The sequence below is a fragment of the Leuciscus leuciscus genome (assembly GCF_965113295.1).
Source record: "Leuciscus leuciscus genome assembly, chromosome: 8".
Taxonomy (NCBI): Eukaryota; Metazoa; Chordata; class Actinopteri; order Cypriniformes; family Leuciscidae; genus Leuciscus; species Leuciscus leuciscus.
Window position 1 is genome coordinate 21093150 of NC_138732.1, and position 19596 is coordinate 21112745.

A 19596-nucleotide genomic window follows, 5' to 3' on the forward strand; every position below is an offset into this window, starting at 1 on the left:
TAGTCAGCGCCACAGCTGCAGTGCTGTCAGCCTCCCCAACCAACACAAAGACGCTTCAAAAAGCGCGTGCTGCCGTTCTGACCTGCCCCTTCCCCCAGAGATCAATGCCAGAGTGACATTTACACAACAGTTATGAACTCATTAGCATTCATAACATATTCATTAGGATAAACTAAACTCAAATTTAAGAATGCCTCAAACTAAATACACAACCTCATCTCACTGAAATGACATCCTTTGTATAGGCATCCACAGCAATCCCATTTCTAATGCCAATCTATCCAGTCCTGCACCCTGCAGAGAGGATAATGTCTTTACCCTGTGTCCAGCGCAGGGAGAGTTAAGGCACACTTTGCTGCCGGAGCAGCCCATAGTCCCGTCTCTGTGACTTTAGTCCAGAATGCAGGAATATAACAGCCCAGAGACATGAACCTCTGCCACCTCTACCTCCTCTCTCAGCCGTCTCGCTCTACATCGGAGAGACTAGTGGAATAAGCTCATTGGCTATCACCTCCTCCAACCACTTGCCTTCTCAGTGGTGAAAGGATACCGTAATACATCTAAAAGAAGGGCAACGGAGGGAGGCGGCTGTATTGTGCTTGGGAGAAAGCTACATAAATGCTGTACTTTAGGACACACACAGCAAGTAGAAAAAAATGACATGTCTGACAGTTGGTTGACTGAGTGGCACTTAATGAAATGGTGCATGTTACAGGAAAAGTGTGCAGTGACCTTCCCACAGGGCATGAGGACAGAGGTGAAGTGCTGTCTTTTTCTTGCTTTCCTTTCAGCACCCCTGCAAAATTTGCTGACTGAAATTGGTATAGGTTACAATTTCACATTAATATTTACTCTTATTAAATGTTAAAAACTGCACAATACACTAGTCATGGATGTCACTTTAAATTTGACACTAATGAAAACAAGGATGTCAGAATAACATTTGGTGTCAAATTAAATATGGAGTAGACCCTGACTAAGATCCAAACCTACCTAACAGTAGTTTGTAGTTATTGCAAGCCAAAAAAAGTCTATATGCTACAGAAAACTACAATAAATTATTATTAATAATAAAAATAAAATAAAAAAACAGATCTTTTTTTTCTCTGTATGCAGTAGAAAATAACAGATTCTTATTTGTTAAAGATAATAATAAAAAAATCCCTAACCTAATCCTAATAATGTTAATAATAATAATAAGAGTAAAAGTGAAACTAAATTATCATGTTAAAAAAAAGTTACTTTTATCAGTATTAATATTGCTGTTATTATAATATATGTATGCAGTAAAACAATTACAACAACACTATTATTTTTGTATTGAAAACAAAAAGTTACTGTCATAGTCACTGCTTTATCCAAAGCCATTTATCAGACTTTAGAATGATGTCATCACACCAATAACTTCACTGGGAAATGATTAAAAACACATTAATTTATCATTATAAACTACATTAATGAATGATACTGCTTCAGGGAAAGCATGTGAGGCCTCTTATAGTGAAATTATGGCAAATGTACACAATGTGCTGACAGCTCATTGCAAACAAAAGATATGAAGCAGCTCCCTAGGCATCCCAGCATGCTTCTGACCATATCAAGACAGCAGCTGGTACATTCTCACACAGACATGCTGAAGACCAGACGCCAATTATTAAGCTTAACAGATTCCTATATGGGACAACATGTTTTCAGTGGCAAAAAAACAACAACAACCTTGGACTGTAAAAATGTGAACCAAGGACCTTAGAGTAAATTAATATAATTTATTGTCCAGGTTCAATAGTTCAAAGACATGCTGGAATTTTTTTTTTTCTTACTGTTTTAAAAATATACACCCCTTTTTATGGACTGATTGTAAAAGTGCCGCAGCTTAATTATGGTAGTGCCTTTTAGATAAAGTTGGTCTTGGTCCAGATTCTGCAGGATCAGCCAACATGCACTCCAGAGTATAACCTGTCAGCTTCAGCTCAAACAAACTGCACTTCTTCCCTTCTTTTGTGCAGCAGACAACTGTGACGGATGTCTTTTTACCAATGTTCACTTTAAACATGTACATCCAACCAGCCTTCATACTGCCATTATATCAAGGACAATTCTAAAATGAATAAGCTCTAATCGATCCAGAGTCAGTACAGTCAGATACGTTTATGAGGGTGGAAAGTGAACTGTAAGAGATACATATATACACAAAATGTAAATAAATGTGATGTTATATATGTAAATCATTATTATTATTATTTATATTTATATTTTAAAATGTGAACATGAGGCAAGTAAGCCAGTTCATTAGAAGATGGTGTCAAAGAGGTAAACCGTTAAAAAGAACATCACCAAAACAAACAAAGAGCACTAAGGAGCACAATACTACCTGACTCCAAACACATGCAACAGGACTATACAAACCAATAAAATCAGTGCTGGGCTGTCAGATCACAACTTGATATCTAGATATCTATCCCTAACCCAAGAAATTTGACCTTAACTTGACAACTGATAACCACAACTGCCTGAAGTCACCATCTTCATGTATTATTCATGTCTGCTGTATAGCAGAATGATTCATCAACATAAGCAATATAATCTCATAATACTCACCCCAGCATATAGATGCTTTATGACCACAGCAAATGCCTCGAACCTGCGGTTGTTGGATCGGAGCGTGTTTTCCAGCTGTTGGATGGTCTGGTTCTTCTTCTCACACAAGGCCTTGTAGTACTCCACATTTCTGGACTTACTCTCTGGAGGTACCAGATCCGGTTGTCCATTTGTCGGGGGCTGCTGGTTGCGGGAACTTGTCCTTGACTTGCTCTTGTCAACTGTAAGAGAACATGCATTTAGTGCTGTGACAACATTCAGCATTATTTTCCGTCAAGGTGCTCCTCAAGGTTCATAGACCTTAGACCCAACGATCACAGACGTTGTCCGTTCATTTAAATCCCAGAGATGATCCACACAGCAGATAAGACCAGCTATCCACCAAATGCAACCCTGAATGAGATAACAGCTCACCCCATCACCAAATAATATCTTCCCATCAGAGGCCTCTTATTTTAGCAGGGCTATGCCACAGTGGTTTTCATTTACATCATCTCATAAATATAACACCAGGACATAGTCAGGGCACAAATCCCTCAAACAAAGCGGCCTCACTACTAGAGGAAGGGTACCTAAAGTTAGTTGCCAACTTGGCACTATATGTATAAAGCCGTAAAACCCTTGTGAGGTCCATGCAGTTTTTATACAAAACTTTTTCCTATGCCAACACCTAAAGTCTTCATGTTGTTAATCCAGTTTGTCCTAGCTGAGTAATTACATAACAGCTCAGTGTGAGCAGCCTCGGACATTTCTGAAATACCAGCTTTAATAGGGCAGGGGTGGGCCCACAAACTTTAGGAGGCCTTTCTCCTCTAATGTCAGTCCAGTGGCAACTGATTTACAGCTCCAGGTTCAGTTTACATATGCAAAGTTATGTCTAATATATATTCTTTAAACATGTACATATGTATATATGATCAATTATATAAAACAACTGAACATTATAAATAAGGAAAACACCAAATTTGTCAAACATGCTGCCTGAACTGTTTAAATACTGAGGGAGAAAATACACTTTGAAACACTTTCAGTGAAAAAAAATAATAATATATATATATTAGCAGTGAATCATTATTTTATTTTAATTAACACACACACATACACACTGATTCTGCAATGCAATGATCCCAAATGGCATAAAAAACATTTGATCACTATAAAAGACAAGCCCATACATTTTTAATTGTGCAACTAACCAGCTACTAAATTAATGCAAGATGGGATGCACAATAGTCCTTTTTTAAGACAGCATTACAAGTCACAAAATGTGCATTGTTTAACACTATTAGGAAACAGACCAGATGGGTCCTTTGAGAAACAACTGAGAAATAAGGTTGGGAACATTGACCAATTTACAAGCCAACCACCTCAGGAACTTGATCCAAATGTCAATAAACAACTTCCAACAGACATTGTCAAGAATGCTGAAATTGACTGATGATCAGATCTTTGACTATAGATTCAGAATGCATACAGTATATATGAATGTTCTTCCTATCTAGCATCCTGTTACACCTTCAAGACAAAGTCTCAAACTGCTCCTGGTCTGTTAGTTCACTGTACCCACCCATAAAATAAATAGAGCTGTTGAGCTTATCACATGGATTGGAGGAACTGAAAACATCACAGTCCTGATTAAAAAGCTGTACTAGCTAATAAAATTTAATCCAGACAGGCTTTTCAGATACTTTTATGTGGCACATATTAAACGAAGTAAAAAAAAAAAAAAAAAAAAACAAATATGGGAAAACCATAAATGGGGAATCAATAGCCTACAAAGAAGTCAGAATAAAGATGTGCTTTGTCTTACGAATGTGATTATAGTGGTCCTAATTTGTACACATGATATTCTCTTAAAATTTAGCAAAGCATTTTTAAAAGGCAAAAATTTAGGTCATCAGCTTGGTGTGGCACACAGAAATTACATGTTAGCCAACACTTTAGAAATGCAGTATAATTCAAACCATAAGGTGTCATAGCTGGGTAAAGATTTGTGTGGCTCCCTCTGCTGGTAAACTCGTGTTAAGAGCAAAATGCAGGTGTATGAATGTTAAATCTAAATTGAATAAACCAAGTTATGCAGCTTAACAAAAAACAAAATACACATCAATGTATCAAATCAATCCACCCTGCAACCTTACACTTTGAAACACTCAACTAGTTCCTTAGAAGTTGCACCAATTTGACACTGATAGAGAATGTAACTAGATTAAAGATGCCAAGTCACTGTAAAGGTCAGAGGTATGGAGAAGGGACTTAATTTCAGAATGGAACGGAATCAAGTTCTCAATTTAGTCTCTTATTGTTGTACTTCCAACAGCAGTCACCAGAGGCCTCTGGGGTTAGACAGACACACGATGGATTTTCATGTTTTATGGGGACATTCCATAGACGTAATGATCTTAATACTGTGCAAACTGTATATTCTATCCCATAACAGAAAACTTTCTGCACTTTTACATGTTCAAAAAAACACCACTTAGTATGATTTATTAGCTGTTTTCCTCATGGGAACCAAAAAATGTCCCCACAAGGAGAAGGATTTTTGGGATATTTTTGTGGAGACATTCTGTCGTCATAACGTAGTGTTTACCAGGACCACACACATACACACAAAAGCCTATTTAAAAGATAAAATGTATAAGCTTTTATTATTTTTCAAATATTTTCCCTAATCAGTCAACTATATTAAGCAAATTTGTAGGTTCCTTTAAAAAGTGTTAACAGTCGTGTTATCAAAACAACTGATCTGCTTATTTGGGCATCAGGACCAGCCCAACATAGCAACATTGGTTCAATGAATAGCTTGAGGGCGGGGCTACTTGTTTGGCCAGCCAATAGCAAAAGAGGAAGTGTGCAAAAAAAAAAAACCTTATAAAAAATATTTTAACAATGTTGCTTTTGTTGAGAAGGCCTCAGTTACTCATCTCACAACAGAGCAGGTATTACATTTTTGGATATAAATCCAATATCAGATTATGTGATCAAGCCTTTTTTTTTTTTTTTTGCAACACTGTTAAGCCAAACTTGATTATCCAAATTGTAATTACAGTGGAGTTAATTAGTCTCAATTATTAAGGCGCTTTGGGTTATCAAGTGAACACCCTTGAATCCCACATACACAGTGATACAGCTCAAGGATTTTAGACCCAAAATGTAATGTATTTGCCTACTATTAAAACTAACAATGGCAAAAATGTGAAAAAACACTTGATCTTCATTCAGTATACATAGTAAGACAGAAGTCTCTTGGACTCCTTTAAAGACTTGGTAAAGATGTATGATCTACTTAGGTAAATAATCAGTTTAATGGGAGTCAGTTTACACAACTACAAAATTTCAATACCATAGATTATCTGCAATAAAAGGTTTTTAAGAATTAAGAATATAAAATAGTGCTTGGCAACAAAATACATAAACTAATGCCTAAAATAATCTGCAGACTGAGACTGCCAAATCAAAACATGGATAATATGATCATGAAGTACCAGTAAATACGTAAAATTGAAATAATCAAGTATGTTATGCGTTCAGCTGAGCTAACTGTACACTAATTATTTCTACGCAATATGAAAATCACTAATGTGGAAAGACTCCTATATAACGTGTGTCCTATCAAAGGTAAAACATGCAAAACAAATTTGAACATCAATCAATATATCATTAAATTAATGCAACTGCAAACTGATAATCTGCACTTATTTTTGGAGAGTTATTTCAACAGGTGAAACCTTACCCAAATATTTATTGAGATTAAATATAGTCCTCTCTGATGTTACGTACATGGAATAAATAGAAGTTTCCTTATTTGTAATAGTCCTTATTAGGCCAGTCACTATAAAAAGGAGAGTTTCTGCCACAGACATCTGTACTGCATCTCTTCGGTGGGAATTTAGCTTGTCAAAATGTTTACAAGTTTACATTCAACCTACAGTCTGCAGCCCAAAACAACCTTTGAGCATTTCAAACAGGGAAATTAGGTTTCTAGAATTGTGAACCAACTCACTTGAAAGGATGAATAAGGTAAAAATTAACTTACTGAATCTAACGACTTGGTAGGTGATCACCAAAACCAAAATTGTGGCACAAATAACCATGTTATTTGCAAAAACAATCCCAGGCTCTATATGTGGTTAGCAAGAAGATGCCTACTGGCCATGTACAAATCTAAAATACTCTTTGGCAGAGAGAGACCGTCTAAAGATAGAATCAACACCACATGAGCCAAGACGGCACCTTGAGAGCTACACAGAATCACTGTGCAGAATGAAGGAAAAGCCACATCAACAGAACGTTCTCTGAGGAACAGACCTGCCTGAAACACCACAGTGCTCTTGCATCCTGACAGCAGCTGGAGATTCCTGAGCAATCCCTTCGCAGTCAGCCTCACGTGGATGTTGGATAGAGAGAATTTGGGAGAGAAAAACATCTTACCAAAAAAAAAAAAAACGTAAGGAGAAGAACTCTTTAAAAGAAAAACAGTCTCAATGTGCACACACTAAAGCAAAAACAATATATCTGCCAAACAAACGGCAAAGAATGTGATGAAGGGAAGGGGGAAGAAAAGATCTGTCTCCCCGTCACACTTTAGAAGCCTGGATTAAAGAGGGGTAGGAGCCCATGAGACAAACGAGGCAGAACAGAAAGCATTAATCCACTGTTTTGAGCTCTCATCCACTGACGCTCAGCATCTCTCGCTCTCCGCTGGGTGCGAAGGAGGTGCAGGATACTGGGTGAGCGGAAGGAAGGAGAGTGGGAAGGGAGGAGTAAACAGCAGAGCAGGAGTGGGTGGGTGGGCTAGCTCTCGCTGGCGTTCTCCATTCACACATGGGGGAGGGTTAAGAAAAAAAATGGCGGGAGAGAAAATAACAACATTCAGAAAAGTACGTAATCCAGAAAAGTAGTAAAAAAAACCGAAAAGTGTTTTTTTTTTTGAAGAAGGGTTAGTTTAAAATAAAATTAATAAAAAATAAGTACATTTTATTTTGATTTGTCCCGAGGTGTAAATTCCATTTAAACCTCCATAATAAGAGCCCTAACAAGGCAAGGGAACAGATTTCTTTGTGGTCACAAACAGAGCAGTGCCAAGCAACCACAGAAACTGTCTAACACAAGCCTTTGATGCCAGCAAGAATCGAAAAAAGCAGTGTGCAACCCACAGAAGACATAAAATTATGTTTGAAATGCAATTATGTTTATGAGGAGCTGACGGCAGCAGACAATGCATGTCTGCACAGCTCAGGCTATAGTCCAAATACTAGAGGCTGGAGACATATAATCTGTTCAAGTAATATCAGGCTTTGACTTGAATATGTCATATCACAAATTCTAGAACATACAGAGGGGTGCAAAAGTCTGAGAACAACAAGTGAAAATGGTTCTATTTTGCATTCTTCTCTAACTTAATAAATATTACAAATTAAATTACCAGCATCATTTCAGGGAAAGACAGGGTCAAAAATTACCATGAATTAAAATGTGTTTTTTTCTAGATAAAAAAAAAAAAAGAAAAAAAAAAAGATAATACTGGATTGTATTACATGCCTACATAAACAAGTTTGATTGCAGTTTAAACATTTATTTAAAGTAAAATAAAAAAACATGACTAATGTGTTGCATGAATCACTTTTCAATATAGTGTATTTCTATTGGGTAAATTAATTCAAAGTGATTCTGTCCACATGTGTAGGATAACAATTTATTGTAAACTTCCTTTGCAACTAAACAGATCCTCATAGATTAATGTAATGGCAGGGTCCAGACTTTGAGGCAGTTGGCTTGCCAAAAAAGGTAATTTCTGAAATCACTTAGTTTCATGCATACACTCAAGACTTAATCCCTGAAAGGAATGCAATGTCCATTCTTAATTACAGTACTTAAGGATAGTAAGAAAGCACACATTACATGTGCCAGGTTGAGAAAGGCTGACTGAGACAAGACAGAGTGACAAATATTCCTGCATTGCTGAGAGGGTGTTTCACAGAGAAAACCAACTGACATTTCACTCACAGATCACAGACAATATGCAGTATATGAACGGTATTTATTTCAATTAGAGAAGGAATATATCTGAAACCTAAATTAAAATTTATAAATTAACACTTAAAGTCATACCTCTGGTCTTTAGTGACCCAAGATGTCATTCACTACCCTCCTCCTCATAATTTTTTTTTTTTAAAGTTAGACATCAATCTTCTTAGTATTCCTCAATCAATTCATTATAAACAGTATAACAAGAAAAAATATACAATTAAATATACGTCCCCGGCATCAATCCCAGGACGTGTTTGCCTTCACACAGAAGGCACTCTAGCAATTTTACGGCAATTTCCCGGGATCAATGCGCTGTGTGAAAGGGGCTATAGATACTGCAGGCAGAAAACAAAAGAATAGGAAGTATCATCAGCAAAACTTGAAATGGCTCAGAGATTAGTACTGAACGCAATCAAATATTAGTGTCTCTGTCACTTGATGGTGGATCTGGTGAAGAAGCTGTCAGTGATCAAAATATTGATTTTGAGGATGTTGAAAATGATGGTTTTGAGAATATGTTTGAGATTGTGAAAATGAGCCAGATGCTGAATGTACTGAGAAATGAGCTCTGACGAGGACAGTGATTGTGAGTGATTGTGTTGTACAAAACATCTGCTCAAACTGAACCCTTCGAAGCAACAAAAGGTAACAAAATATGCTTTATTTTATTCTTCTGTAATTGTTACTCTAATATGAGGAGAGTTTTATATTATCACAACAAGTAGAGATCCATCCGTGTTAGATATACTGTAGATCATGGTTGCCAAAGACCCGAATACGTAATAATGATTCGTGAAACATTCATGCATTTAAGTAGCCTGGTTAAAACCAGACCATTCTCAGTAGTAACTGAGTTATGGTCTGGCACAGCTCCATAGACAAATCATTTCCAAAGGGCACTAACGGACGTCGCTCAAATGCCTCTCGGCGCAATTGGATAGACCTAAAACTCCAAAAACCAATCAGAGCGATCGTCATGTGTAAAGCCATATGCTGCGTCCCAATTCGCCTATGTTACACTACGCCATAAACGTATACTCTTTTTGTGAAGAAAATGTATTTACTTTTGAATGTGTAGCAAAAAAGTAGGCAACTTTTGGACATACTACTTCATCATCTTTATCGGACGGATCTGTCGCGTGCATCCCGTCATGTAAACTGCCCTGTCAATCATCTTGTCACAGTTAAAATCCTCTATTAAATCTAATTTAATTTCCTACCGTTTCGGAGAGAAATGTAGTAGCATGCCAGTGGGTCTTTCATGGAGACTGTCCTCATGTGTTTGCAATTTGAATATAATGCTGCTGCATTTAAAAGTTGGTGCGCTTCACCAACGGAGTGGACGTCGCTCAAATGCCTCTGGGCACAATTGGATAGGTTAGACCTAAAACCAATCAGAGCGATCGTCATCGTGTAAAGCCCGCCTCAACGTTTCTGATTGGTGTCGATTTCCACGGCATGGAAACGGCCTTGAATGAGCTCTTTGCCAGACTACTTGCAGAGCAAATCTAAATTTGCCGGAAGTTGTCTGGGTTTTCCCAGGCTAGCATTTAAGGGTTAAAAAAAATAAATCAAAATGTATATCTAAATTAATTGTTGCTTATTGATTGCAGATGAAATTGAGCTCTAGAGCTAATTCTGGGGCAGTCTGTTAAATAAACTATTAAATCAAAATAATTAATTTAATTAATTAAATAATTAATCAAATAATTAAATAATTAATTGTACACTTCACTTCCAAGTTCCTTATAAATTGTGTCTTACCTGTAGGAGTAGCAGCAGGTCTCATGGGTCGGGCTTTGGTAGGGGTTTTCAGAGGACTGCTTAAAGACCTCACTGAACTTGAGGATGTGTTTTTGCATCCTGTTCCCACAGAAGAGAAAATAAGACAGATTACTTTAGATTTAGTGTAAATCAGACTCAAAACAGACATAACCATAGACATTTTCTTTAGTCTAAACAAACCCAAATAGATTAAATAGTTGAAATGTAAAAAAAGCTAAACAATATTTCCAAATCTGACTTGTGTTTATGTCACAATGTAAAAAAATCTGAATGGAACTAAAAAGGCTTCAGTCTCTTAGAATTTGTTAATTCTTATATCTTTCTTTTGATTTTGGGAGAACTGACTCAGACATGCCCTAGCCTGTGTACTAGCCCTTTAACTGAGGTGAATTTAACGCACAGAATGTTATTGAATGTAATTACCTATACCTGACGATACACTCCGGTTAGATGGGCACTGCAGCTTGCTTCTTAACAGCGTGGTCCTGCTAGAAAGAGGTTTACTAAAAGTTCCCATAGAGGATTCTGCATGGTCTGAAAATAAATAATAAATATAATAATAATAAATAAATAACTAATATAAATCTTCCACAGACTTTTAGTAGATTAATTAATTTGTGGGTCTGCAATGGAATTTCCTGTGGAGGCTTGTATGGGAATCAATATTGATCAAAGCAATAAAAGGTAAGCAGGTTTTATCATCATATCTACAGAGGTGGACAGTACATTTACTTGAGTACTGTACTTAAATACAGTTTTTGAGTATCTGTACTTTACTTGAGTATTATTTTTTTCTGGAAACTTGTTACTTTAACTTCACTACATTTGAAAGACAAATATCTTACTTTTTACTCCACTACTTTCTACTCAAGGACCTTGACAAATGTAGTTATGTTAGTCAGGGCATGATGTTTTTCGCCTCTAAAACATTGTTTTTTTGAGGGTGGCAGACATCAGTATACACTCTTGTAAACACTCTTGTAGGGTCACGTGTCGTGAAGTTCGACGATTAGTAGCCTACGGTTTCTCTACTAGTGATCAGTGAGAGATAGTATTGTTGTCGCAACTAACGGTTTGAAAATGTTGTTTTCATGGCAAATAAGTATTTCTGTTTTGCTGTTTGTTAAAGCATTATTGCTGTTGGGCAGTTATACAGATATGGTTGTGTAGCTGGGTTGTTTTTCTAATCAGTCTGTATTTACAGACCACTACAGTCAAATGTGCATGAATGGATACAAATATGTGTACTTCTTTTGTGGGGGTTGTAAGGGGTGTAAAAAAAAAAAGAAGATTATTATGGCTGTCTTTTTTTGTCAGTTGTTTAATTCCTATAGGTTTTGTAACCTAAAACTCTTAATTCCGTAGATACTACAAACTGGTCACTGTATTCACTAAGTTGCTTCAGAGGCATAAGGTACTGTAACAATGCAACAATAAGAAAACAAGGCAATGACATTTACTTTTGATACTCAAGGGCTTTTAAAAACAAGTACTTCTGTACTTTTACTTAAGTAAAAATATATTTTTTTACAACTTTTACTTGTAATGGAGTAATATTTCACCAGTAGTATCTGTACTTTCACTCAAGTAAGGAAGTGGAGTACTTTGTCCACCTCTGCTTTTTGATAGCAACCATGCTCCTATAAACAGATGATCTCTCACTGATATCGCACCTTCTCTGATAGGCCGCCACTGCTGTGGTTTGATATGATTTTAGAATCTTTACCAAATGCCACAGTCAGCAGCTATAATACTAAAATACTTCTGTTACCACAATAGCAATATAGAAACGCTGCTATCTGATCAAATAACAAGGTATCTTTGTTATTGTCATTATCTCAAACAAATTTGAATATGAACACAATTTGAAATCAACATCTGGATTTCACAAAGCAAAAAAACAAACAAAAAAACATTTCTCTACTTACTTCGCCATAACCGTGTCTTAGGTTTTCCATGAAAGGTAGACATCAAAGGAATAATACAAATGCGATAAGATCCGATAAGGAGGCATGTCAAGAGAGTCAGATCACACCGAGCACAAGAGCTTGGCTGCTGATTCAGGGTTGAATTAGTAAAAACTTGCTCTGGGATTTCAGTCAAGGTGCCTCCGTGTGCAAACATGACCATCCATAGAGAGTTAAACATAATGAAGAGAAAATATCTGTTTGCATTTGTAGATCCTCGTTATTTTCATGCGCATTGCTTTCTCATACCCCTCCAAGTGAACTGAGGCAGAACAAACCCTGCCCTGCAGACATCTGGGACTGAGTGGCACGATCCATACAAACAACATGTTCATAAACCAATGAGAGCAGCAGACTATACAAAAGGTAAAAAAGCATCAGTCTAGACTGAAAAAGCAGCCTATATTTTCTTGTTTGATTCTCCTGATCAAACTGATTTCAGGTCATTGAATCTACTTAATACTTAAACAACTTTATATTTAAGCTGAAAGCACATTTCAAAAGTCGAAATGTTTCAAAAATCTAGGCAAAGTAGATTGAATCCCTTAGAAGGGATTTCATTTCCAGGCTTTGGTTTTAAAGCACCACTGACCTAGAAGGGAATGTGGGTCAAGCTGGATAGCATGAGATGGATCTTGTCTGAAACAGTCACTTTTATGGCAATCTAGGTTTACGTTCTACACAATGAAACACAATGGAAAAGCAGTATGGAGACGGACAGAAAGCTCACCTTGCTTTGAATGTCCACTTGTCTGAGGAGTGCTGAAACTCTTGGGGAGTATTTTGGGCTTCACTGGCAATTTGGAGACTGATGTTGAAGTTGTGAACACAGGTCTGGACTGGGATCCTGAAACCGCACTTGCACCTTCAGTTAAATAGATTTTGAGCTTAACTGCAATGGGAAAGTAACAAACAATAAATCAATAATTATACATGCCATGTGTCACAATTAAGCATACAGATGCTTGTACTGCAATTTTTTTTTTTTTTTTACAAACCAATAGTACAATTATATACTATTATACTATATCTTCCCACCCCAACAAGAGACACTTCATCTATAATATACAAAATATATACTAATGTACCAAAAATCAAAGCCCAGCAGGCAACTTTTATTCAGCTATGATGCGTTACACTGATCAAAAGTAAAGACATTTACTTTTGATCAATGTAATGTAAAAGCAGCACAACTGTTTCTGACATAGATAATAATAAGAAATGTTTCTTGAGCAGCAAATCAGCATAGAATGATTTCTGAAGGATCATGTGACACTGAAGACTGAAGTAATGATGATGTTGAAAATGTAGCTTTGCCATTAGAGGAATAAATAACACTTTAAAATACGCTTTTTTAAAGTAATTATTTCTCATTCTTACTTTTTTTTATAGTATATATTCGATCAAATAAATGAAGCCTTGGTGAACATAAGATTTTTTTTTATGTTTTTGAAAGAAGTCTATTATATGACCTGAAATGGTTTTGTAAAAAAAAAAAAAAAAAAAAAAAAAACAGGAAAAAAAATTTTATTCTACAATAATCTGGCATCACTAGTGTTTCTAATGGCTCTACAGTGGATATAAAATAAGAAATACACTTTGAATCACTTTGATCATTAAACCATTAGTAAGACAATCCAGACTGTACTACAGCATGCACCAATTCACACTGTAAAAGTGAAAACTGACCAAAGAGTGCACTATGCCCTTACCATCAGATGTGCTCAGTTTGCTTCTGGGTGAAGGCATGTCAGTGGTACTGCTGCCATCTTTTCCTGCTGTGCCGGGCTTGGGCTTAGAGGCTGAAAGTGGCGGTCGAAGGTTTGCCGCTGGAACGTGAGCGCCTCCTGTCCGGGCTGGGGATGGCTGGGGGCCAAGCCTGCCTCTGCTCCACTCACATGATGGTGCCGCTGCAGGCCTGGCAGACACTGCCTGCAAGAGAAGTTCCCTTTCAGCAACTCGCTCCCACACATGCCGCCCCAAGCCTGTGCTCCCCACGCTCACGGCAGCGTTGGCCATAACAGAGCTGAAGAATGGGATTGAAACTCACACGGACCAGAGACGCGAGCAGCTATTGTAATGCAGTCCCCATGGGAATTCTGAAGTCACTGCCAATTTCTTTTTTTTTCATTCCCTTCTCCAGCTCTGTAAACATGATGTGATGTTCACATGGAACACATTTTCTAGACTCAGCTTGCTGCCCTCTCGCAGCAGTAATTAAAACCGCAATCACACTGTGTAAATACTTTCTCGTTTGATTTTTTTTTCGTGAATTTGTGCTTTGTTTGAGATGGCAGTCATAATCCTAACATAGAAAGTATAGCTTTGTATGATTTGTGAAATGATTTGTTTACATTTTAAGGTAAACATTACTTTTTTAAAATATTTAAAGGAATAATAAATAGGGAAAATAAAAATACTCACCCTCATGTCAGATTTCTGTCCCTCTTATAGCCTATACAACCAAAACTTTCAACCATTCAATTTAAGCATTTCTTTTACAATCTTTTTCTGAACTTAGTAAAGTTTGACATTTTTGGTTGAACAGACTTTCAATGGAGGGACAGAAATCTATCAAGTTTCATGAAAAATAACTTAATTTGTGTTTCAAAGATGAACAAAAGTCTTCTGGGGTAAATAAACAACAATTAGTAAATGACGAATTACATTTTGGGATAAACTATCCCTATTAATTGCATATTCATTTCCCCATACTCACTTCCTTATTTTTACATTTGGATAACCTTTTCCATCATCTAACGATTACACTAATAATTCAATATCAAGTAACCTTTAGTAAATCTTATGCTATACATTATGATGGTGTGATATCTAAATCCCCTTGTAGCAATTGAAAAGATTGATTTTGGATTGATTTTATCATTTTACTTCATATCATTTTAATATCAGCCAATTATCGGTTATTGGCCATAACATACTCACCAACAAACTGACTCTCTGACTCTTCCCTCGAACATTCAGAGACTCATTCCCCTGCATGTCTTCTCCAGTGGACTTGTGTGTGTTTGCAAGTTTGGTCTTTCCACCCTGATTCTGAGAAGCTCCTTTAGTGTTTTTTTGTGGTGTGGTGAGGTTCAAGGCGCAGCTGACCTGTGGATTCTTCTCTTGTGACCCATTTTTACTCGTTTTAGAAAAGGTAGCACTTTCAGACCATCTGCGAAGTCGAAGTATTGAAGCTGGACCACTTTCTTGGCAAGTGGTGGAGCGATTTCTTTTAGCTACACTGGAGCTCTTTACACTTTGAGCTGGTGTGGCAGAAGTGCTGGTTACTGTAGAAGAAGTGGATTGGGTTGGAGATGACTTAGGTTGGTCCATAGTCTGGTTTTCATTAGTTTGAGTTATGGAGCTCGATGAAGTCTTTGGTGTCTTGAAGGGGTTGGTTGCACGTGACATAATTTTAGACTTTATATTACTGAAGTTAGGCTTAGGAAAACGTTTTATTTCTATCTTGTTGCTTTTACTCGCTGACATCAAGGATGTTTTGGTCTTTTGAGAGGCAGTGTCTTGCTGCGGACTTATAATTTGAGCCACTGGACTCACTGAATCCCCTTCATCTTTATTCAGAGGTGACTGAGATAGAGATGGGAGGCAAAACGTCTTGTTACTCACAGACTGCACTGGAGTTGAGGTTTGAGCATTGTCACTGATGTCGAGATCCTCAAAAGCAGTAAGAAGCACCGTTTTCCCCTCCACTGGAGTTGAGGGATTGGATCCACTGGTGTTGCATGCCATCTTTTGCACATCTTTATTAGATTTATGATAATGAACAGGTGTGACACATTCAAGTTTCTCAATGCTCAATGACCTTTCATCTATGAGAAAGGTCTGATTGTTTGGTTGGATGTAGGTACACTCCAAGCCCAGATTCTTGGGCACTCCTTGTGGCACCTCGGCCAGGCCCTCGCACAAATCAGGTAGCATGCCTGATACCACGCCAAGGTCTGAAGATATATCCAAGGAGGTTCTGGAGTCCCCGATCAGCGAGATGCTAAGAGGCTGGTCGGTCTCATGCAAGACAAAGCTGTTACTTCTCATCACCATCTCACCAGAGCTCACGGAGCAGCTGTTCTCAGTGGATACACACCGCGATGGCTCGCAGGAGTCCACTTCAGATAGCTCCCGCTCTCCGCTGTCAGGGGAAGTTTCCGAGCTCCTGTCACTGCCTCTTTCATTGCATTCAGTGTTTTTGGGATTCACTATTAAGAGAGCCATATTCTCATTCCAGTTGTCAATTTTTGATTTGGCAAAGTCCACAGCAGTTGAGCTGCTTGATTTCACTACCTTTGAGGAAGAAGTCTCAACTGTTGCAAAGCAAGTAATACGGTCCTCCATTTCGACATCGGGATGACTCTCTGAACTGCCACAACTTAAACTGCTAGAGCTCCTCATGGAATCAGGGGAATGCTCACTGGGGCAGGCGATGTTATTTCCATTTTTGTCCTCACTGGAGAAAGTAAGATTCATGGATCTATGCGTAGTCTCCATGGCAATTTCACATCCGAACTGTCTGAAATACTTCTTGTTTTATGATAATTGTATTAGTTGTCTCCTGAACTTCAGCACAGGGTTATTGATTGAAGCACATTGTGTGAATGTTCCTGAAAAATAAAAAATAGTAAACAAATGTACAGAAATTCTAAACAATGCATCTATTGTCTAGATTGATGTGAGAGGTTATAAATAACAGAGGTGACTCAATGTGCTGTAGCTAAAAAAAAAAAAAAAAAGAGGGTTAGCTATTGTGGATATAATAATTCACTGAACAAACACATACACTGGCCAAATACAATTTGGGCAACCTGTTGTGGTCGCAATAAGTAATGCAGTCTACTTTGTACAGATGTTACATAATCTACTGACCAATTACTATAAGAGTAATGAGAAAATTGATCCCCTGTTTAATTCTTTATGACTTCTAGAGAAACGCCATTAAAAATGCAAGAGCTTACTCATCGGTTATCAACTTCTAGTCGTTCTTAATGTGGAACTGAAAACCAAATTATGAAGTGTTTTATAAAGCATCTTAAAAAAAAAAGTGTACACAACCACAAAGATTTTAGTTAAAAAAATAAAATAACATAAAAAAGTCACTTATGCTCACCAAGACTACATTTATTTGAGAAGAAATACAGTAAAAACAGTAGTGAGTATTATTACAACTTAAAATAACTGTTTTCTAATGAACATTTTAATATCTTAAATACAATTTATTCCTGTGATGGCAAAGATTACATTTCAGAAGTCATTACTCCAGTCTTCAGTGTTACATGACTTCACATTAGAAGATATATATTTGAAATATAACTTTTTTGAAACATTATACATTTACAAACTATTTAAATACTATAACTAACATAAGAATTGTGTTTTTTTTTTTTTTGGTACAATGAATGCATCCTTTCTGAATAAAAGTATTACTTTCTACCAAAAAATTAAATAAAATCTTACTGACCCAAAACTTCTGAATAGTAGTATAACTAATTCAATAAAAAAAAAGGTAAAAAAGAAAAAGAAAAAGAAAAGAAAAAAACACTAGAGCAGAATTAGGAAAAAAAAATGTAACGGATAAAACAAATACATATTAGATGAATTACTATTCACAGGAGCCTTAATAACATTACCAACTAAGATAGAGCAGGCTAGTAGGCTGAATGTAATGTGTTGAGTTTCAGACAAATGACTGGTTAGATGGAGACCAGTGTGCGGGTCAGTGGGAGCACATGTATTTAGATAAGCAGTCCTGAGTGCTAGTGAAAACACCTGTGACAGTGACAAAACGGCTCACCTTCACATGCCTTTTTCAAACACAGAAGGCTTGCTGTGACTTAACACAAACACTAATACTTGTTCCAAAATGTTCCACTTAATTTTATGAAATCTGATAACCAATACAGTTTCTTCAAGATTTAATAAACATAATTTGCAATCTGCTGAAAATACAGAATGACCCAAATATTTCTGAAGGCCAGACTACTTATTTTTTGGGTTCTGTCTCCCCAAATTAACATCATTGCACTACTCCACAGGGGTGGAAGAGGCATGGCATACTTTGCCTCTGCTGAGGGAAAGGCCTTGCATGCTCTAATGCACTTCTGTCTGGTACAATGAGGAGAGAGGCCAGTTATGCAGATGCAGAGACAAGCTCTCTGTCAAGCTTCTTTTTGAAATAACAAAACCCATACAATCACAACATGTGAACATACCACTAACTATAAAGATAACTCTGATAAACTGATGAAACTATACACAAAAAAGCAGTATCACAAATGACAGAATCAGAGTCCGCTCACAAGGTGAATGTGATCACACAACATTACCACTTTGAATTTGCATTTATAAATGTCAACTCTATCAATAATAGATATTCATCTGCTGTTGCAAAATATTAATAACGCAAACTTTGACATTTAAGCATCTGACAGTAAGCAATGTTGTCTTCAACGTTTAGTGTCTTATCTGTTTTATCATAGTCATGCAGTAATATTACACTCTCACAGGTTTAAGAAAATCCTTATTTAGCAGCTTGAACATTAAAAATGCATATAATTTGAAAGGAGATCAATTGAACAAAGGTACCAAAACCATCCATTTCCCATCATTTTCTCACATAAAAGCATGATAAATACAATCACTATAACTATTTTTCTCTCCCAAATATTCCGATTAAAAAGGCAGTGCAAGAATTCCTACCTCGGCTCGCTGACTGAGTGAAAGGTTACCTAGGGAACTAACAGTGTGCTTAGTCATTTACAGTCCGACTGCTCATGCAAGGGCTGGGCATTAAAGGAACAAGAGCCCCTCTGTTAATACTTCACTAACACCGGGAGAATTATTGATGGATGCGTCTTATTTCATCGTTAAAGGAACATAAAACTGATATATTGAACTCTCATAAAAAGCAACAGTGAAATACAATGAATCATTCATTATTGTGGGTTCTAGCAGCCTAATTGTTAAGAACCCAAACTAGAAAAATGTCAAAACTCTGGCACTAATTCAGTTTATGGCATAAGATAACAACATAGCATATGGCATAACCAAAAAAAAAAAATTAACAGCATGTCAGTTAATGTTAAATAAAACAAAAGCAAAATGAAAACATGCAGAGGGATTGCAATAAACCTAAATTTACATTACATTTATTTCATGTCTATTATATAAAACAAATTAATTTCAATTTCATAAAGTCATC

General features: G+C 36.8%; 1 protein-coding gene across 13 annotated transcripts in view; it reads right to left on the reverse strand.

Annotated features, from left to right (window-relative positions):
* The window catches only part of mtus1a (microtubule associated tumor suppressor 1a), a 31960-nt gene that overhangs the window by 9598 nt on the left and 2766 nt on the right, over nt 1-19596 (reverse strand). For 4 of the 13 annotated variants that reach the window (XM_082177922.1, XM_082177923.1, XM_082177924.1 and 1 more), the window contains exons 2-7: nt 15327-17002; nt 14096-14315; nt 13114-13275; nt 10840-10950; nt 10396-10494; nt 2599-2819 (exon numbers count right to left, since the gene is read on the reverse strand). In XM_082177922.1, the coding sequence (XP_082034048.1) occupies nt 2599-2819; nt 10396-10494; nt 10840-10950; nt 13114-13275; nt 14096-14315; nt 15327-16889 (2376 nt within the window). In that variant the 5' untranslated portion in view covers nt 16890-17002. Of the gene's footprint in view, nt 1-2598; nt 2820-6909; nt 7425-10395; nt 10495-10839; nt 10951-12008; nt 13053-13113; nt 13276-14095; nt 14316-14433; nt 14529-15326; nt 17003-19094; nt 19596 lie in introns of those variants that run through there. The other 9 variants (XM_082177921.1, XM_082177925.1, XR_014208146.1 and 6 more) reach the window with 9 other exon arrangements.